Source organism: Canis lupus, chromosome 32 (assembly GCF_011100685.1).
Source record: "Canis lupus familiaris isolate Mischka breed German Shepherd chromosome 32, alternate assembly UU_Cfam_GSD_1.0, whole genome shotgun sequence".
NCBI classification, from domain to species: domain Eukaryota; kingdom Metazoa; phylum Chordata; class Mammalia; order Carnivora; family Canidae; genus Canis; species Canis lupus.
Genome location: NC_049253.1, coordinates 11,725,686 through 11,748,235, shown reverse-complemented (window position 1 = coordinate 11,748,235; position 22,550 = coordinate 11,725,686). Strand labels below are relative to the sequence as shown.

Sequence of the window (22,550 nt, the reverse complement as noted above, 5' to 3'; positions counted from 1 at the left end):
CTTGCAAGATGACTCTGTCCTGACTATTTGATGAAAGGGAAAAAGCCAGACCAATTATAGCTCTTTCTTTTCCCCACAATGCCAAACGATCTGGAACCCAGAAGTTTGCTTGCATTCCTTCTGAAATTGCATTTTAAAACCAAGGTCCCTGGGTACCTCTTTTCCTGATGCTATTTCACACTCCATCTGCCCTGCATGCCACAAACATTTCTTCATCACATGAAATGGGAGTTTCTATTCCCACATGGTGGTAGTTCCACTCCACCCTGGATACAGAAAACACATTTATTTCCTCTGCCTCATACTTGTTCTGTCACATAAGGGTTTTACTTTTTATCAGAAGTCAGGTGCAAGGACTTGGCACATTATCCATCATCAAATCGTATTTTTCACAGTTCATCTTAAATTAGATATCTTACAAAAATAACGAAATCTAGTAAAAACTCAGGCAGTTGGAGAATAATCTAAAATTAGCTCCCAACTTTACCTGTGAATAATCAAGAATCTGCCAGAAGCAGAAAAGGCCACTAAGTAAATGACCAAGAGGCTTTTACTACAAAGCAATTCTTATAAGCCATCTAATTACACTAGTTAACCAATCTCCCATGGCACCTGAAAAAAGAAAACACAAATATGTTTGATTTTTCTTCCTTCTCAAAACCACTTGGTTGTAGGTTCTCATAATCCACAGCTCTTAAAGGGGTTAGAATGGCAGGGAGGGGAAAAAGCACAGCATCTAGCAAGCTATGTGGGACCCTGTGGAATGGACCAGCGTCTTGTCCCACGTGGGATATAATAACTACATGTGGCCGGCATCTTGACAAACTCCAAAGTACAATGACTCTTGGCCACTTGTTGAAGATTTTAAATCTTTACAACCATCTGCTGTCTCTTAGTCTACATATGTGGCCATCAGAGCCACCAGCACGAGTTATACAAATGGACAAGAGCTGGGGTCAGCAGATGGCCCATCAAGTGTATCTTTTGAAGGTTCACACTCAATTAGATTGGCTTTTTAAAAAATGTTAACTAGACGATAAGCAATCTAATGAACTATTTTTGGTCTAAATAACTTTTCATCCAACTTAAAAGAAGCTCATATATGATACCGTGTAGATCAAAACACTAATTCTTAGGTGTGAGGTCAAAAGTCATCTCTTCAAAACCAGATTTTTTTTTTTTTAAGATTTTATTTATTTATTCATGAGAGAGGCAGAGACACAGGCAGAGGGAGAAGCAGGCTCCATGCAGGGAGCCCAATGTGGGACTCGATTCTGAGACTCCAGGATCACGCCCTGAGCCGAAGGTAGACGCTTAACCGCTGAGCCACCCAGACATCCCAAAACCAGATAGTTATTTATGGCTTTTTTCCCAGGAACAAAAAACACTGGCTAACATCATACAACATAAATTTAACAATTTTTAAGTTTCAAACCAAAGACCAACTGAAATACACAAAAACTTATCTGGAACCTACTTAGCCAAAATCCTTAATTCATCATGTTTTCCTCCCAGCATTCCAATGTTATAAGTAAAAGCTAGAGAATAGCGCCTATCAGATATTCAGTCAACGAATTCCCAGGATTGTCCTAAAATGTACTGAAGTCAACTCAATCTTCTTTACCAAATAGGGTCATGAAACCTATACTCTACCATAGTGTGGAAGAATGGAGGTTTTTAACTGGGTGCCAGTGAACAGGTTTCAAAAGGATTCCAAAATATCTTAATGGGCAAAATGGGGATTCTGTGCTTTCAAACCAGGAAAGAGCATGTCAATTTCCACCTGCTTCCGAAAGAAGTCTCTGATTACTTAAGAGTGGATCCCAATTTTCAGAAAGCTAAACTCAGATGCTCTTAGATGCCCATCATCAAAAATAAAATTGGATGGCATGGGGTCCATGGCTGAACTCTGGTTATTGAAAGACTTCCTCCCAGCCTCCTGCCATGACTTATTCTGATGTCTCTGGGTCCTGCTTCCTATATACAGCCTGCTTAGTTTCAGAAAGTTATAGACACAGAAATAATAAATTTTCAAAGGGTTTTTCAAAATTAGGAACCCAAACAGCTTACGTATCCATGAGTTAACCAGAAAATTAGGTAAACCCAGGACATGGCTAGATAATGACCACAGTAAATAATTTCCTTTATGTTTGTCATCAGGATTTCTTTGAGACACATGTGACTATCCTCATTTATTTAGAAACCAGGACTTCTATTACTCTCAGAACATCTAGATCAGCTCCAACTATGAAAGTAAAAATAAGTCTGAAGTAATTAAAAAAAAAAAAAAACCACACACTTGGACATGTGACTAATGATGAATAATTAAAAAGAAAATAAGTACCCAGATATGCCAATATTGTTGCAGACCTCTGATTCTCAACAGAAGTGATTTTGCAACCTCATCTCCCCCACCTCAGGGTAAATATCCTAGAATGCACCAGACCCCCCACCCAACCAACAAATTATCTGGCCCCAAAAGTCAATAATGCCAAGGTTAAGAAAGCCTCCTAATTGTCATGTTTGTTTGTCTTTTTAATTTTTATTTATTTATTTATTTATTTGACACAGAGAGCGAGCAAGTGAAAGCAGGGGGAGCAGCAGGCAGAGGGAGAAGCAGGCTCCCCACTGAGCAGGAAGTCCAACATGGGATTCAATCCCAGGGCCCTGAGATCATGAACTGAGCCAAAGGCAGATGCCACCTAGCGCTCCTAAATGACATGTTATTGAGAAAGAAATTGATTTGATATTGTTATAATAAGGAAAATCACAGTCCTACCCCCCAAATGGCAGAAAACATAAGAAAAGTGAGAAGATCCCAAAGTCACAGGAAAAAAGAAAAGCAGAAAAAACAGTCAAGACACAAAACACAACACTGCAGCTCTTTCCTCCTGGAACCCTGCAGTAAGCAAGATCAGTGATGACATGGCACAGCTCTATAGTCCGAGGGGAGAGCATAGCCAAGTCCAGCAGTGCACCATTTGAAGGTACAGATATAGAAAAACTATACTCCATGTGTGCTGGACAACGGGTAGAAGAGATGAGACTAGCTACCATCAGCAGATGCTACCTGCCCTCGGTGATACCCAAGGATGCAAGTGAGCTGTGAGGAAGCCTCTGGGCCAGTCAGGTTCTGTAGCGCGGAGGGGCCTGCATACCTTCCTCGGTCCGACCTGTGATGCCCACACAACCACTGGGACTTGTGGCACAGAATGGTACCAGAACGAACAAAAGGAGCCATTGGAATGTGTACACAGAGCTTCTAATAATGTGGAAAGATGCTCATGAAAAGTAAATAATTAAAAGCAGGATAAAAAATTCTACTATGTCTGGAGCGACTGGGTGGCTCCATCAGTTAAGTGTCTGCTTTCAGCTTAGGTCATGATCCCAGGGTCCTGGGATCAAGCCCTGTGTCAGGCTCCCTGATCAGCAGGGAGTCTGTGTGTCTCCCTCTCCCTCTGCCCCTCTTCCTGCTTTTGTTCTCTCACACTATCTCAAATAAATAAATCTTCAAAAAAAAAAAAAATTCTACTATGCTATAAATTCAACTACGTTAAATGAATATAAATAATAAAATCAAAACAGAAAAAAATGGGTGATGGCATGAGTGTTACTTTTAAATTGCTAATATTATCTTTTTCTCCTTTTAAATGCTTTTATATTTTTTTTTAAACATAGGTTGTTTTTTTTATTGGCTGGCCACTGAGGGAACTCATCCTATTCATTACTCACCCAAAAATGCATAAAAATCAGGGTATCCCATCCACCCAGAAAGAAGCAACTTTTTACGAACAAAGGTTTTAAAGAGCAAGAGCACGATTGTGGCCTATTTTTCTTCCACCAGGCTGGAGTATTGCTCTACTGGAATACCCAGATTACTCTATCCTAAGCTCTAAGGGAAATATTTTCCTGAGAACTGTCCCATTTGCTCTACTTTTTCTCTAGTACTTATATGATTATGTCCATTTACCTCATAAGGGTACTTAAAACTGGCCAGGGCTTTGGGGTAGAGAGAAGAAGATCTTTGGCCTTGTTTGGTTCAAGGCTACTTTGGTGTTCCTGGTAGTAAAGAGATAAATCTTCATCTAGTCTTCTAGCACAGCAGAATTCTAATTGGGACTTTTACATTGTTGGTTACCCTTCAATGTATGGCCCTCTCTCCTTGTCCCCACCACTTCTCACTTTCTGATGTTACAAGATGATTAAGTGCAGGACACGAGTACTATTGGATTTTATAATGAAAATATTACAACATCGGGGCAGCCTGAGTGGCTCAGCGGTTTAGCGCCTGCTTTCGGCCCAGGGCGTGATCCTGGAGACCCGGGACGGAGACCCACATCAGGCTCCCTGCATGGAGCCTGCTCCTCCCTCTGCCTATGTCTCTGTCTCTCTCCCTCTCTGTGTCTCTCATGAATAAATAAATAAAATCTTAAAAAAAAAAAAGAAAAGAAAAGAAAACATCACAACATCTCCTTAGGATGTCCTATCTATTTTTCCTAATATTAACCATCAGAGAAAATTTTTACTTTTATTTTATTCCTAGAAAACAAAAGCTTCTCACGGCTCTAGAATGGTTTCAACAGATGGGTCTATGAAAGGATGAAGACAAATAACATTACTACCACTAGGTCATTTGTATGGCAAAGGGGATTTGTGCAGATGCAATGAGTTACTAATCAAATGATCTCAAATAGCGAAATTATCTGAGTGGGTCTAACCTAATTACTGGGGCCCTTTTTTTTTTTTTCCCCCTAAATTTTTATTTATTTATTTATGATAGTCACAGAGAGAGATAGGCAGAGACACAGGCAGAGGGAGAAGCAGGCCCCATGCACCGGGAGCCTGATGTGGGATTCGATCCCGGGTCTCCAGGATCACGCCCTAGGCCAAAGGCAGGCGCCAAACCGCTGCGCCACCCAGGGATCCCTTACTGGGGCCCTTTAAAAACAAAGACTTTTCTCAGCTGACAGCAGAAGGGAAAGTCAGGGAGATGTGAAGTATGAGACGGATTTACCATGAAGGAGGATTTATTGCTGGGATGGAGGTGTCCACAAGAAAGGACCTAAAATGGCTTCTAGGAGCAGAGAGCAATCCTTAGCCAATATCCAGTAAGAAGATGGGACTTCAGCCCCACAAGTGCAAGAAACTGAATCCTGCCAACAAGGGTCATCTTGGAAGTGGATTCTTTCCAGAACTTTAAGATAAGAGCCCAGCCTGGCCAGAGAATCCAATGTAGTCCACCCAGATTTCTGATCTAAAGAACTGTGAGATAATACATAGTATTGTTGCATTAGAAAGCTAACTAAATTAGCAACTTGGAAATGCTGAAGTATAGCTTTAAGAGTCTTCACACAGAAACCACTAGAAAAGATGAGCTTTCCTGTGGAAAGTATATAAAAGAAAGGAAGGCTAAATGAAAAAGTGCTGAGAGATGCCTACATTAGAGTATTTTTTTTTAAAGACACTAATGGTACATGAATTAAGATTTACTCCAGCATTGAAACTATGAAAATACTCTACTGATAATGTGGAAATAACCCGACCGCAATCATTTTCATCTACCTGTCTCTTCATTCACCCACTGCCATAAGGAACTCTTACTCATGTGTGCTTTTTGTTGAGTTGCTATTTTAGGATTCTGAACCATAATTTTGCATTTTTCTACCCAAATACAAAGATTTACTGCATAAAGGAGACATTACAAATAACTGAATTCTAAGTTTGTTTGTAATATCCGAAAGAATGGGGTTTTTAATCTTGTAGTCCTAAAACTAAATTTCCTTGAGTCACTATTACAGCAAATATGAACCTACTTAACTTCCTAAGTAAAAACAGATGATTTTTATCATAATTCCTATCAATATCTTGCTTGAAATCTTCATGAAGTTTTTTTCTCCCTAAGCCTTGTCTTACACTAATATTTAATTAAATCAAAAGCTACAAAATCATTAATTACATAAAAGCTGGCATTGAATAACGTCCATTAATCAAACATAAGACAACCTCATATGTGCATAATTAATAACTGTGTTTTCTCACTACATCAAAGACTATCGCCTTTCCACAAAATTTTAATCACTTTCCAACATATTCCCATCAACTTAATTATATTTGAACACAAATATAAAAAATTAGAAAACTAAGGCAGTTTTAAGGCTTCCCAAGTTACAATTTATTAAGATTTGGTAACTCAAAAAATTCCAAGAAAATGAGCCACTCATGCAACTAATATAGAATTCATCATTGGAAAATCTTATGAGAACTGATGTAATTATTTAGCTTTTGAATGATTAAAAGAGAGACTTAAAGCAATACTACACAGATTTAACAAAACATGAAAGTTATCAAGGGCTTCCCAGCACATCAGTCAACCACATACAGATGGGTTCTGGGTCCTGCGGGTGACTGAATCACCTGATAATGCATGCAAAGAAACCACAGTAATGAGACATAAGAACAAGGAGAAGTGTAAAAGAAAAGCTCAACTCTATTTAGTTTTGTTTCCTTAATTCACCAACATGCAAACTCACCTAAGTTTTAACTATCTGGCCACTAGCAGAATGATTCTATTTCTCTCCTTACTCTGTAACTAATCATTACTTTCAGAACAAGATTACGTTCATAACATTGTACACCAACTAAACAAGACAGCTGCATGCTGGATGAGAAGTAAAACATTGCTCAGCACAGCATTCCATCTCTGACACTCCATGTTTTATAAATTTGTAGAAAGCTATGCTACCCTCCAACAAGGGTTCTCGGCTGGGGAGCTTTCAAAGAACTACTGGTGTGTAGGCCTGTCCTCACAGTAATACGTAAATTAGATTCTCTGAGGGTGGGCCTACATAATCTTAACCACAAAAGGATAGGACTGTATTAGAAACTTTTTTTTTTTTTCTTTCCTTAATATTTAATTTATATCTTTAGTTTCAATTACTTTTTGTGGTGATTTAGTTCAAAGTTTACTCAAATTGCTTTTATTTTTCTTAAAATTCTCTTGTTAAAGCTCCCGAGGTATCCCTTTGGAAGAAAAGGCCCATGTGCAATTCTTAGCACACCCCTCTTACAGCTGCACTGTTTGTAAGACAGTGAAATTGCACTGTGTGTACACATGTAAGTAAATGTACACATGCATACATATATATATATATATTAAACATACAAACAACATACACAGACATATATATTTTTAGGCCGAAACAAAACATGCCACGATTTAAAACTATTTCTATGTGTTGGCAAACACTGGTCTTTTATAAAAGTAAAAATGGTCTGGATTATTACAAATTCTTCTCTTGGTGTAGTTCAGAAGTATACTGGAATCTGGGCCACATTTCAGATCTTCAGAAAATAAGTTTAGAATAGCTCCTGTCTTGAATTCCACACCTAGGCCACAGAGTATAGGTAGGAGTTGCCTGCATCAGTTATATAAGCCTCTTCTGTTCATTGACTCGTAAGATTTTCCTGTATTTTAGCTATTGGTCGTCACTCTTAAAAGCCTGCTATTGCCGAAAATTATGCATTTGTTTTTCTCCAGAATTATTCAGATCATTAAATGGGAAGCCAATATAAAAATAGTATTTCTTTACCCAGCTTATCATTTATCACAAAGAAAGAAATCAAATAACACAGAACTTTATGTCGCTTTTAGAAACAAGAAATTGTTTTGATCTTTACAATGTTTCTTTTTCTTTCTTGTCCTCACCATTACAAAATGGGCCACACCAAATGAGGACACAGGGTCAGAATCAGCATTATTTCTGAACACAGAATTAACTGTAAAGTATCAAAGAAGAATGGATGAGGCTCTCAGATTAAAGGTTATTAGACCATGGCTGATTTTCAGTTAGCACCTGTCAGTAGAGGTAAATGTAAGAAAACACAAAAAATACTTGTGTTTTACTTGCTGAACATGAACTGTGATTTGTACAAAAGAAATAGATGTACTAAATAAGGAGATGTACATTGTACTAAAAAAGCATCAACAAAACAAGTATCTGCTAACATATAAAAATAACGATGCTACAGGATCATGGAAGTAACTACAGATTTTAAGTTAGGATGGAATCAACTCTTCCACTGCCATTATTATTATTATTTTTTTTAAGATTTTATTTATTTGACAAGAGAGAGGGAGAGGGAGAAGCAAGCTCCCCACTGAGCAGGGAGCCCAATGCAGAACTCGATCCCAGAATTCTGGGATCATGACCTGAGCCAAACTCTGCCATCATTTTAGAAAAGAAACAAGGCCAGAGGCACAGGGCTCTCTAGTCACAAAGCAAGGACAGGCCTAGAACCCATAACTTCCTATTCTAGAGCTTTACACTGCCACTCTAAATTTAGATTGATATTATTGATAGATAAAAATCAATACAACAGATACATGTTCATACTACCAATAATCTGTACTAAAAGTTTGTTCATTTTTCGCTCCTAAAATTTTTGAATAAGTTGTACTTTTATTTTAAAATATTTTATTTATTTGAGAGAGAGAGAGAGAGAGACTGTGTGTGTGTGTGTGTGTGTGTGTGTGTGTGTGTTGAGAGAGAATGAGCTGCGGGGGCAGGGGCAGAGGGAGAGCGAGCAGCAGACTCCCCACTTAGCAGTGCTCCATCCCAGGACTCTGAGATCACGACCTGAGCCAAAGGCAGATGCTCAACCGACTGAGCCACCCAGGTGCCCAGAAGTTGCACTCTTAGTAGTCAACAGCACAGGCTCTGGAGCTACACTGCTTGGCTTCAACTGCTGGGCTGCCATTTACTGCTCTGTGGCTTTATACAAGCTACTGAACTGTGTATGTCTCAGCTTACCACTAATCTATAAAATAAGGCTAATAGCAATACCATAGGATTAGTGTGAGGAATAATTAATACCTATAAAGCAAGTAGGAGAATGCCTATCACATAGTGATTTCACAAATATTAAATTCTCTCTCACTACATAAATTTTCTGGGCTTACCAGAGTAATCATCACTAAGTCTCTGGACTTAGTGCTCTATAACACACAGTAAATGACAGACACAGAAATGTCAATACTGCCCTTAAGAACTCTGCAACAAAATTCCTGAAATCATGAACCACGAAATCAGATTTACTTTTTATTTCTGCTTCTAACTGCTGGAATATTGAGAAGTTAGTCCCTAGGTTGGGTCTTTCTCTGAAATGGGTACAACAAAGCCTGCCATCAGAAAGTTATTGCAAAGCTGGGACAACATGGTGATATCCCAGGAGCAGCTTAGATCACAAGGTGTTTCATAGATTTATGAATATAAAACTTACTGTTCAGAGTCATAGTAGTCCATACGCTTCTTTTTCTTGTTGTAAGCTGCAACTCGAAAGGGAACTATTTCCAAGGTAATTAGGCCAGGGGCCATTGTCAGCACTTTAGCACCATGAGTTGGCTCATAAAGATCCTTCCCTGTTTCTGGATGAGGCATACCAGCAGGGTCTCGTCCAACAATGTAAAAATTGGCTCCGGCAACCATCCGTGCTCTGCAATGCCACTGGACCTAGAATGGAAAATTTTCATATCCAATAACTATGCTTTTATGCCAGTATCTAGAAGTAATAAACAGATAATAAATACATGTATACAGGTAGCCCCCAAATTTATAGTCCCCAACTTTATGATGGTGCAAAAGTATACACATTCAGTAGAAACTATTTCTCTAATTTTGAATTCTGGTATTTTCCCAGGCATGCAATATGCAGTAGAATCCTCTCTCATGATGCTGGGCAGGTGCAGTGAGCCACACTTCCTAATCAGTCGTGCAATCACGAGGGTAAACAATCCACACATTTACTACCATTCTGCACCTGTACAACCACTTTGTTTTTCACATTCAGTACAGCATTCAATGATATTATTCAATACTTCATTATAAAAGAGGTTGTGTTAGATGATTTCGCCCAACTGTGCTAACATGAGTGCTCTGCACATTTAAGGTAGGCTAGGCTAACTTATCATGTTCAGTAGGTTAGATGGCAAAACACAATGATAAAATACTTTTATGCCTCATACATGCCACCTCTTCCTCTAATCACTCTGAGATTCAGCACTTCATGAAAATTCTTCTCATCCACTCTGCCCCTTCACTGTAGATACATAAGACCTTTGCTAGACCAGACTCAGATTTTTTTTTAAGATTTTATTTATTTATTCATGAGAGACACGGGGGGGGGGGAAGGGAGGGATAGAGAGACAGAGAGAGACAGAGAGAGAGAGAGAATGAGAGAGAGGGGCAGAGACACAGGCAGAGAGAGAAGCAAACTCCATGCAGGGAGCCTGACGTGGGTCTTGATCCCAGGTCTCCAGGATTACACCCTGGGTGGAAGGCAAGCGCTAAACCGCTGAGCCACACGGGCTGACCCCAGACTCAGATTTTTATCAAGAGTCAACCGACAATTCTGCAACTTAAGTGGATTATCATTTCGGCCTCATACAAATTAGCTACTGCTTACAGAGTTAGATTTTTTTTTCTTTTTTTTTAATTTATTTTTTATTGGTGTTCAATTTACCAACATACAGAATAACCCCCAGTGCCCATTACCCATTCACTCCCACCCCCCGCCCTCCTCCCCTTCTACCACCCCTAGTTCATTTCCCAGAGTTAGCCGTCTTTACGTTCGGTCTCCCTTTCTGATATTTCCCACACATTTCTTCTCCCTTCCCTTACATTCCCTTTCACTATTATTTATATTCCCCAAATGAATGAGAACATATAATGTTTGTCCTTCTCCGATTGACTTATTTCACTCCGCATAATACCCTCCAGTTCCATCCACGTTGAAGCAAATGGTGGGTATTTGTCATTTCTAATAGCTGAGTAATATTCTATTGTATACATAAACCACATCTTCTTTCGATGGACACCGAGGCTCCTTCCACAGCTTGGCTATTGTGGCCATTGCTGCTATAAACATCGGGGTGCAGGTGTCCCTGCGTTTCATTGCATCTATATCTTTGGGTAAAAGGGTGGAGGGGGTTGGATTAAATGATCTGATCTTCCTTACATATTAAAATTAGCCATACATCCCTGGCTCATTGGCCATTTGGTACTTGAATGATTTTAAGTATCTAAACATAAATATTTAATGAGCAAAGTTCACCTAAATTTTTAAATTTTTAAATCTAACTCTGACAAGTAAAAAGGGCAATCTAAGTTCTCTGAATTTAGGTGAACTTACTTTGCTCATTAAATATTTATGTTTAGATACTTAAAATCATTCAAGTACCAAATGGCCAATGAGCCAGGGATGTATGGCTAATTTTAATATGTAAGGAAGATCAGATCATTTAATCCAACCCCCTCCACCCTTTTAAAAGGAGAAAAAACTGAAGCCGGAAAAATTAGTACCTTACAGGATCACAAAGTAACCAGCAGAGGCCAGTTCTAATTTTGACTTGTAAAATAACCCAAAAATTTAATTGCCTCCTTGATTTATTCTAGAGGTTCAATGAGGAATTAAACACAACAAACATGGATGAGTCAACATTCTCCTGCAAGTGACCGAATAATTTCAATTTACATGTTACTGAGTGGTTTCCCTCTGACAATACTTTTAAAACTAGCAACTAGAATAAGCAAATCACATGTAGTAACTTTTCCAAGAACGCCTGGTGTGAATCAACTTAAAACCGACTGAAAAGGTAACGTGCTTTCAAGAGAATGAATGCAAGTCAGCCCATAGCCATCCTGTATCTGGTTTAGGAACTCAGGCTTTAGAAACAGACTGTTCTAGATTTAAATCCTGGTTTTGCCCCTTAATGATAGAATGCCTTAGTCACTTTCCTAATAGAAGCCTCAGTTTCCAAATTTGTAAAAATGACAAAGATAATGTTTAACCCATAAGATCGACAGGAGATTTGAAAACACTCAAGATAGCACATGGCGCTCAACAAAGGACAGTCACAAATATTGCCACTGTTACTATTACTCTATGAGAAAGTCCAGACAGTTCCAGTTGCATTTAATTGCTTCCTAGCCAGTGTTTCTAAAGAAAATTCAGTTGCTCTATGAAAAACATGACATGCTGCTCAGAACATGGTCAGTAAAACCCTGAAAGCTGTCTGTTTATCCCTCCAGCACAAAGGCCAAGATGTATTATCTTGTTATGCCCAGTGTCATGCATGTTTGGAATACTGAATGCATATGAAGAAGGAATGTTAGGTGATGTCTACAGGTTTCCTATAGAGTCAAGAATCCGTAAGTAGCCAACCTAACAAGAGACTTATATTCTGCTTTACTTGAATCTGTCTGCCAAATAAGATTGGCTTTTTTTCTAATTACAAAAGTAATTTAACTCCTATGTGGCAAATAGAGCTATATGTCTTTACAGCAACTGATTTTTCTTTGCCCTGATCTATTTCTTGATGACAGAAACCTCAGTCTAGAGAATGAAAATGCCAGCGCCTTGTTTTTGCAGCCTTCCTTGCCATACAGTCATATAGCCATACAGTATGGGCATCTGAGCAAATAATAGGACCTCTAGGAAGTCGGCTGAAGGATTTCTTTAAAACATTTTCCTAATAAAATTCTCAACTCTCATTTATCTGAAAATGTCTTGACTTCACCTTCATTTTTCCTTGAATATAGAATTCTAGATTAACAGACATTTTTGTTTTTCTCTTATAGATGTCAGTCCATTGTTTCTGGTTCATATTGTTCCTAAGAAAACAGCCATCATTCCTACTATTTCCCTACTGTTCCCTCTTCTTCCTTCTCTCCATCATCTATTTATTTTAGAGAGATAATTTTTTAAGATTATTTATTTTAGAGAGAGAGAGAGAGACAGAGAAAGTGTGCAAGCAGGTGGTGGGTGGGGGGGGGGGGCAAGCAGACTTCACACCGAGCACAGAGCTCAAAAGGGGTGCTCATCTCATAACCCTAAACTAAGATCATGACCTGAGCTGAAACCAAGAGTCAGACAATCACTTAACCAACTGAGCCACCCAGGGTCTCTATTGCTTTGCTTTTAAAGGGTCCTCTTTATATTATGAAATTTCAGCAGATAGACTGCTTGTGCTTAAGTGTGGTTTTCTTTGGATTTATTCTAAGATTTATTAGGCTTCTTCAATTTGTAGGTGGACATTTTCCACCAAGTTTGGAAAACTTTTAACCAACATTTTTTTTTCAAAAAACCTCTTCTGCCACATTTTTTCTCTCTCTCCTTCTTTCAGAACTCCAATTATACATATGTTAGATGGCTTGATATTACCCACAGGTCACTGAGGCTCTGCTCATTTTTCCCCCTATATTTTTTTTTTTGCCAATAATTTCAAATAATTTTGTTTTGACTTCTTGCTCACTGACCTTTCCTTCTGCCAACTCCAGTCTGTATTTATGTCCATCCAATAGATGTTTTCATTTCAGATCCACCTTAGTTCTTGAATTTCTATTTGATTCTTCTTTACATAGTTTCCATTTTTTTGAGATTCTTCATCTATAACCATATTCGCTTTTAAGAAGCTTTAATGCTCTGAATTGCTAATTCCTACATCCGCATTATCTCAAGGTATGTTTCTAGCACTTTTATTCTGGATTATAGGTCACACTTTTCTGCTTCTTTATATTTTAATTATTTGTTATTGTATGGTAGATCTGTGCATGTTTTCTTCCAAGGAGTATGAATTGTATTGTTTTTCTTTAGAGTATCAATGGCTTCATTCTAGATGGCAGATAGTTTACTGGCACCTCTCATTTTTTTGAGATTTACTTTTTTCCTTTTTGGGCATGTCACTTTATAGCTTTTTTTTCTTTTTCTCCTTTGGTAAGATTTATTTTTATTTATTTGAGAAGAAGAGAGAGCATAAGAGAGCACATGGGGATGGGGAGCAGAGAAGATCCCAAGCAGACTCCCTACTGAGCCCTGAGCCCCATGTGGGGCTCAATCCAATGACCCTGAAATCACAACCCAAGCCAAGAGTCCAACAGTTGACTGACAGAGCAACCCAAGTGACCCACCACTCTATAGCTTTTTGTGCCAATTATCAATCTATCAATCTATCAGAGAGATCTATCAATCTCTCAATCTTAAATTCACCCTTCAGTACTTGATCTGAGATAATGGACTGAACTCTTTAAGCATTTCTCCCTTATAGTGAGCACAATGTTAAGTTTTATCAGTAGAGGGCATCATAGGGACATTATAGGAGGAAGGGGGCATCAAAGGTGACTGTGTATAGGGATACTGAGTGGCACTCTGGTCCATGGACAAGCCCAAAGTGCACAAGCCTTCAATGACCCCAAAGACCTAGCCTGAGCCCAATGACCACTCACTGCTACCTTCCTAGTGTAGACACTGATACACCCACCAGCCTGTGCTCACCTGTGTTCCAGAGGGCTGTTTCCTGCATTCACCTCAATATAGGGATCACACTCTGCACTGCTCTGGCAGCAAGCGGGCTCCCTCCCGATACCCTGACCCACCCTGAGCACTTGTCTGTCAGCCTCAGCTAGCCTGTTCACCAGAGAGGTGTTTCCTACTTTCTGGTTTCTGTGAGCCCAGACAGTCCACTGAATTTATCCACCATCTGGTTGGGATGAAACCATGCCTTTTTCAATGACATCTATAGCCCAGTCTTAGTGAGGGGGATCTCTTCTCCAAGTTTATCTTTCCTTTAGTAATCTCCCTCAAACCTAGGGTACCCTTTGAGTTCACTTCACATTTTTATGATTACTCTCTATTGAAGTTTAGTAATTCTTTAAACTTCCCCTGTTCAAATTCTAACATTAAGGTTCAACAATTATCTCACTTCACTTTCAAATCAGGTTTGAGAATTGTCTAATCAAAATGTTACACAGAATATGGTATACTCAGAATCAATTACTATAGTTAAAATAGGTATTTGTTTAGTTCCTTAAAATTAGAATTGCTCTTGATTTGTCGCAATATAGCCATCTTACCTAGAAGAGTATCTTACTTGTTTTTCTCTTACCTATCTTTAATTGACATCTCTTTTGATAAACAAAGTCTCATTTGCTCCCTGACTCCATTAAAAAAATGATATTCATCATCTATCCCTCTACTCCTGAACCTGGCAAAGATTTTGGTAAATTTTATTTTTAGCAGTTTCTGAAACAAAAAAATAAACACACTTTCCAAATTTAAAACTACATTATAAAAATATGTAACTGCACTATATTATTTACATATAATACCATGACTACTACACCATCCTCTCCTGCCCCAATTGAGAAATTCCACTATCCTAGAAGCCTGGCAGATGAAGTATATTTCTTCAATTTTTCTTAATCGAAAATACTGATATTTAATTAAGAGCCAAAACTCTTGATTTGGGCTTGGGTCACGATCTCAGGGTCATGAGATCAAGTCTCATGTTGGACTCCATGCTTAAAGCCTGCTTGGGATTCTCTCTCTCCTTCTGCTCCTTCTTCCTCTTCGCCCAACTCCCGCTTGTACACTCTTGCTTTTAAAAAAAAGAAAAAAGAAAAAAAGAACTGAGGATAACAAATGAAACAATTTAAGTCCAACTTAGGTAACCTATTTCTTTATATATTCACTCTGAAATTTGCTTTTTTATAAGTGTAATAAATTTTATTAAAGTCAACATTCCATATGGCAAAACTCAAATACTCAACTGGTTTACAAAAGAATGTTAGGCACAGAAACCATTTTCTTACATAAATGTGCAAATTTTCCTTTCCAAACTATCAAAAGTGTACTTATTTTAATAGTACAGAAATTCTTTATAAAGTAAAATCCATGACCTATTTTTGTTGGGTAAAAACTCTTTACATTCATTCATCTCACGAATTCCATGTCAAAATAACCTTCTCTCTTCTTTGTACACTATTACATCCTTCTTTTTTTTTTTTTTAATTTTTATTTATTTATGATAGTCACACAGAGAGAGAGAGAGAGAGAGAAAGAGAGAGAGAGGCAGAGACACAGGCAGAGGGAGAAGCAGGCTCCATGCACCGGGAGCCTGACATGGGATTCGATCCTGGGTCTCCAGGATCGCGCGCTGGGCCAAAGGCAGGCGCCAAACCGCTGCGCCACCCAGGGATCCCCTATTACATCCTTCTAATATTAATCTATTTTCTTGAAATTCCCAAATCATAATGGCCTGCCTCCTAACTCTAGCAGTAGGAGTCATTTTAAACTCTTTAAGTGACTGGGAAAATCTAGAGAGGCAAATGAAAAAGGAGGTTCATCTTTCCCATTATTAGATTCTGGGTTCTTATAGCTTTTGATCTTAATTGTGCAACTAGTACTCTGAATGCTTCTACCAATTTCTATTACTCTATATGGGTACTGAATAGTATCTAGTCTTCACAAGAGTCACATTTCCAATGTGCAATCCAAAAATCACAAATTTGACTTAGAAGTTTCATTCTGCAGCTTGTAGAAGAGATTTACAATTTACAATTACTCTCATCACAAATCCTAAGAGTTTAGACCGTGGAATCCAAAGCCTTCATTCTGCAAATCAAGAAACTGAGATGTGACATTCAAATTACAAGTTTTCCCAAAGATTCCCTTTATTTCCAAGGAACCTCAATTGTTTGAGTCTTTGAAATAACACAACTGAAATGCAGGAGATGTATTTGTTCAGAGCCATCAGCAACCAAACTTATTTTATTCTTATAAATTATGATCCTCTGGCTGAGCCCAGCTTTGCAGAGCGAGACAATCGGGAAAAGAGGATAAATCCACCATGGCCCATCTCACTCCTGCCTCTCAAGCCCAGGGGCCCCCAAACTTGCTTTTGATAAAAGACAGAAGTACTTGATTTTCTTCTGCCTCTCCACCCTCTCACCTATTATTATTTTAAGGAATCAAAGGTGGTATGGCAGTGGAAAACATTTCATGAAGTCCTTTACCAAGGTGAGAGAAGATCAAAATAGATACCAATTACTGAGCTCCTCCTAATATGCTAGTCATTGTACAAAATGTTTTATAAATATTTTCTCATTTAATGTTTACAGCAAATTGATCAGTTACTATTCCTTTTTCAAAATAAGAAAATGGAGACTTGGAGTTTCAGTAACATGACAAACTGAGAAAACATTATTCCTGGGTATCATCAACCCCCAAATCCATGCATACCTAGTCTTACTGAGTCCCTTACACTGTGTCAGGCCCTACAGAAAGACAGGATGTCAGGAGGACAAATTCTGGTTAGCACTACACTTAGGGAAGAAACAGTATAGACTACCTAACTGCATAAAAACTGTACTAACAGACCATACTAGACCATGATGCTCCCTCACTAAGAAATAAAAACAGATGTGGAGTAGAAAGAAACCAGGAGGAAAAAAAGGGGATTTTCCATAAAGAAACCAGGAGGAAAAAAAGGGCATTTTTCCCCCATAAAAAGCATCCTAAAACATCTGCAAAATCTAATGTTTCTGAATTAAATTAATAATTTTGGTTATCAAGAAACTATATATAAGCTAAAAATATATAAAATACCAGACTACTCAGATCCCCAAAATTATTTTCAAAATACACCAACAGATTCTAAATGTTTCTGTATACAGACCCACAACTGCTTATCCAAAAACCTGAAATCTGAATTTTTCCAGCTTTGAGATATAATTGACATATGACATTGTCTGAGTTTAATGTATACGATATATGTACATTTTGTGAAATTACCACAATTAGGTAATGCACGCATCTGAAATTGAAAAACCTCCATCTATCTAGTTTTTAAAAGTAATTTAGTAACAAAACCTGAGCAAAAGTGACACAGAGTTTGTTATGGGCTCTACTGATCCCACTTGGTGTGAAAAATCATTCACTGTGCCACAGAAATATTAATGTGCTTTATATCCCAGGAGAATTAGGTAATATGTAACCCTAAAGATCCTGGATAAGAGCCTATGTCGCACTACTCCAGAAACATGAATAATATAAATGAGAAGACAAAATCATCAGACTGCAAAGATCAAAGTTTACAATTAAAACTGGGGAGTCTATGGCTCCTAATAATTAGGCTTAAATCTCCAGAAGAAATGTCTCTGTAGGTTGGTTGGAATTCTCAGAAATGCTTACAGGGAGGAACAGATTTAAATCCTAACAGACATCCTATTTAAGCTGCAGATACTGGTACAAAACACAAACTAAATACACTGGCATCCACGAGGCAATATATTCCTACTGTCCCAGTGTAGGGAACCTGCTCATTTGCACAGAAACAGTTTCTATTAAGGAGTCATTTACTAATGCATGGATAACTTTCAGGATAAAGAGAAATCCTTACCTCCAACTATATGTTTCCTCCAAAATTCAGCTGGTTATCCTTAATAACATGTCTTAACCAACAGATAAAGCTGTTAGTTGCACATACTCACATTCCAAAATACATCGTACTTTCAGCACTTTCACGCATTATTTATACTTTACAAAAACAGATTTAGTATTTTGTGAGAAGGGACAACCACAATTTCCTATAGTCAATGAATATTTCACAAAAATGAAAATGTACACATATAACACCTTTTTGGCATTAAAAAGTAACTCTCCCTCCACATGCGTCCCGTCCCCCACCCACCCAATTCCTAAAATGGAATTTAGGAATCAAGCTATTAAAATTATACAGACTGGAAAATCAGGGACATCCTGTTGATAACCAGACAGGCTTAACAGCTGCTCATTGCTCTGAAAAGTATTTGTGCTAGGGAAACAAATCTGGTACCAATGCCTTCTAAATGACCTACAGAAAATGATTAAAGGAGAGTCATTGTTTTTTATTTTATTATTATTAGTTGGCAAACAAGTATCACTGGCAGACTTTTTCCTGATGTCACTGGAAAAGCTACAAAAATGAATGTTTTTTTAATTACAAAAAAATTCTTCACTTAAAGCTGTGAATAAGCCAAATAAGTCAAACACTCAAGGGGGGCACTTGAGAAGAAGAAATGGATAGTTTTCACAAGCCATTCAATCTAACAGTTTACATCCTGCCAGATCATAAATCAGTAAAACATTTTTAAGGGTTTAAAATGCGGAGATGTTTATAAGAAATTCTAGTTTGTTCTTTAAAAGTTCAGAAGTTAAAAACTGCCTTTTGCTCAGGTACCAGATCCAGTGCTTTCTGACAAGAACCACACCTCTCAGCTCCTATCTGAGACTCCAGATAGAAACCTAGAGGCCGATACAACTTCAAGGTGTTTTCATACCTTTTCACAAAACCTGAGTGCTCTGTGCAGCCCCCTGACTTCTTTGCCCTCCCACGCACTGCCAAAGCACAGGCCCCTTAGAGATTTCCAGGCAGCAAGGAGCTCTGGAGAAAAGAAGAGCAGGCCACGGAGTCAGACTGGCCTGAGTTTCAGTCCCAGCTCTGCAGTCATACTGGTGAAGCTCGACTTCTAGTGAGAACTCCTCCAAGCCCTTGAAGTCTCGACCTTCAGTGTCCATCCATGTAGGCCCTGTGTTAGCCAGTTTTAGCAAAACTCTTGCTAAGTCAGGTTCACAGAAACTCCCAATCCTCAAAACATGTGATCAAATTCTTCACCACCCACCACCCCAAAGTGATATCTGATCAGCTGGCTTGCTTTCAGCAAGAATCCTGTGAGGTCTTTTGTTTTTTAAGATTTTATTTATTTATTCATGAGAGTCACAGACAGAGGCAGAGACCTAGGCAGGGGGAGAAGCAGGCTCCCTGCGGGGAGCCCAATGCAGGACTCGATCCCAGGACCCCAGGATCACCACCTGAGCCGAAGGCAGATGCTCAACCACTGAGCCACCCAGGTGTTCCTTTATGAGGTCTGTTTAACCACAACCATCTTTTGCCTGTAATTTCTGATGTTTTCTGCCTGTTGATTTTCTATCCACTGAGCACTCACCACCACCCACTCTGCCCACTGGCTATCAATCCCCACTTGTCTACATCCTATTCAGAACTGAGCCCAGTTTTACCTTGAGGTCTCTTTTCCCCCACTGTGACAGTTCCTGAATAAAATCTGCTTTTACCACTTTACTGCCCAGCTCTGATGTTCTCTGATGAACCACCATTGTGACCTGGCCTCTCTGAACTTCAATAACCTCTATAAAAAGGGATTACAGCTGTCTCACTGAGTTGTTGTGGGGATGAGGTTATACAATGTAGGCAAAGAATCTACTCAGTTTGTGACAGACACATTCCCAAGTACTCAAAAGGTGGTTATTCTCATGTTCTTTATATATTATCTCAAACACCTAAGGACATTCCAAATCAAAGGATGCATGCTCTGACATGAAGTCTGTTCAGGAAGTCATCACAGGCTCTCTGCCAAAGCTGAAATTCTGAAACTTCACACAGACAACAAGAGTCCTAAGGTGTAGGCAGCTCCCCTGATGTGGGGACAGAACCCCAAGGGTGTTGAGAACTTGTAGCAAAGTGGTTTGTTATTGTTTTTTAGTAAAAGCAGTTGATATTCATCACTATGTTCTGCTACCAACTAGGCAATGTGTTAAATGATTTACATCATCCTATCTACCCCTCATAATAACAACAAAAACACTGGCAGGTATTACTAATACCATGAGGCAGGTATCATAAGAATACAAAGACCAAGAATACAGATGAACAAAGAGTATCACAATGCACAATTCTAGGCTGTAATAAAATAAAAGTTTGAAAGCCACTGTACAGAGGTTCCTCCTCTAATGAATGCCAGCCAGGGCCATCCTACCTCACTATTTTGGAACTCCTATAGGATATTTTAAGAATTTATTTCCAGTCTATTTTCAAAACATGTCGCCACTTATTTTAAAACCTATTTATATAATATACCGCAAGATAAAAAAATATTCTGTGGAAGTTATAGTACATGGCCCCATAGCCAAACTATCTAGACTACTCTGTGATCTGAAACAAGTTTTTTTAACAGATCTACTTCTGTTTCCTCATCTGTAAACTGAGAATCATAATCATACCTACTCTCTTAGTGTTATTGTAAGGATGAAGTTGGCTAATGTATGTAAAAACCCTTGAAATATTGCTGGGCAGATACAGTAAAAACTCAATGAAAATGAGCTATTATTATATTCTATTTCTCAATCACTACATATAAATACAACTCATTTACTGTTTCTCCACTTCCTCTTCAGTGAAATTGGTTCAGTAACAACATTTTTGAGGTTGGTTAAGAAATAGTAAATTATTGTAAAATGCATGGCTAAATAGTCAGGCTCAAGGACCAAACTGGCTGAATTGAAAAAGATAATAAAGGGGTACCCAGGTGGCACAGCTCATTAAGTGTTGGACTCTTGGTTTCCACTCAAGTCACAATCTCAGGGTGGTGAGATCAAGTCTCGTGTTGGGCTCCACACCTAATGTGGAATTGGCTTGAGACTCTCCCTCACCCTCCACCCCTCCGTAACTCATAAGCACATGCACTCTCTCTTAATAAATAAATAAAAAGATGAAAGATAGATACATAGATAGATAGATAATCAAGTATAAGTGAGGAAATACTTATTTTCTCACTTGGAAGAGTAAAATGGTGAAACCACATTAGAAAATCCAATGACAGCACTTACCAAAACTCAACAAATGCATACCTCATAACCCAGCAATGCTACCCCTAAGTAAACACCAACACAAATGTCCACGAAAAGATATGCACTAAAATCATACCAGCACTTTCCTTACTAGCGAAGCACTGGAAACTGCCACACACTCACCAACGGTATTTGGTATAGTCACATGATGAACACACGGCAGTACGGAGTATGACCAACTACGATAACTATACACAAGAGGCTGAGTTCCAGAAACAATGTAAAGTGAAAGAAGCCAGACACAAAAAAAGCATATACTGTATGATTTCAGTTATAAAAAGGCTGGGCTGGACACTGATACAACACTCAGGTCCCCCCAGGGAAAAAGGACTATTCCTCAGTCTCTAGGAGAGCTGCCAGCACACAGCCAGCAGCTGTCAGCCCTCTTCAGAAACTGCCTCTGTGGAAAAGAGCAGCAATGCCCAAGGTCATGCCCCTTCCCTGGGCAGCCAATCATGGTCGACATGGGGGCAAAAATGCCTATTTCTTGTGTAACATGTAACATTTCTGAGGGCCTTTCCAGAACTCCATGAAGGGTCAACTAAGGCTTCTCCAAGACTGAATCACAGCTTAACTTTTCCTCTGCCCAGTCCCACTCCCTTCCTCTCTTTTTCCACAAGCATTGATCCCAAAGGCTCTAATAAATTTCCTGAATTCTAATCTTGCTCTCAGCGTCTGCTGCCCAGAGTATCCAAACTTTGGCACAAGCAAACTGGATCCATGATGTGAGAAGTGAGCATACTGGTGACCACTGGGGGAGAATATGGAGGAAATAGGACAGGAAGGACAGCTTCTAGGATGAAGTGTTTTTTTTTTTGTTTTTGTTTTTGTTTTTAAGACTGGATGCTGGTTATATGATTGTTCAAGTGGGAAAAATCCACTTAGCCATTCATCTATGAAATACGTACTGTTCCCCACATATACTATACTTAAAAATGAAGTTAAAAGAAAGTAAGACTAATTAGAAAATGCCCTGGAACAGACCTTTCAGGAATATTTAGTTCAGTCTCCTTGTGCACCAGTTAAATAACCAT

At 38.7% G+C, this 22,550-nt stretch overlaps 1 protein-coding gene across 2 annotated transcripts in view; it reads right to left on the bottom strand.

Annotated features, from left to right (window-relative positions):
* Positions 1 to 22,550, bottom strand: part of PAPSS1 (3'-phosphoadenosine 5'-phosphosulfate synthase 1) — a 98,839-nt gene that overhangs the window by 4,900 nt on the left and 71,389 nt on the right. For both annotated transcript variants that reach the window (XM_038581948.1, XM_038581947.1), the window contains one exon: positions 9,280 to 9,509. In XM_038581948.1, the coding sequence (XP_038437876.1) occupies positions 9,280 to 9,509 (230 nt within the window). The remainder of the gene's footprint in view (positions 1 to 9,279; positions 9,510 to 22,550) is intronic.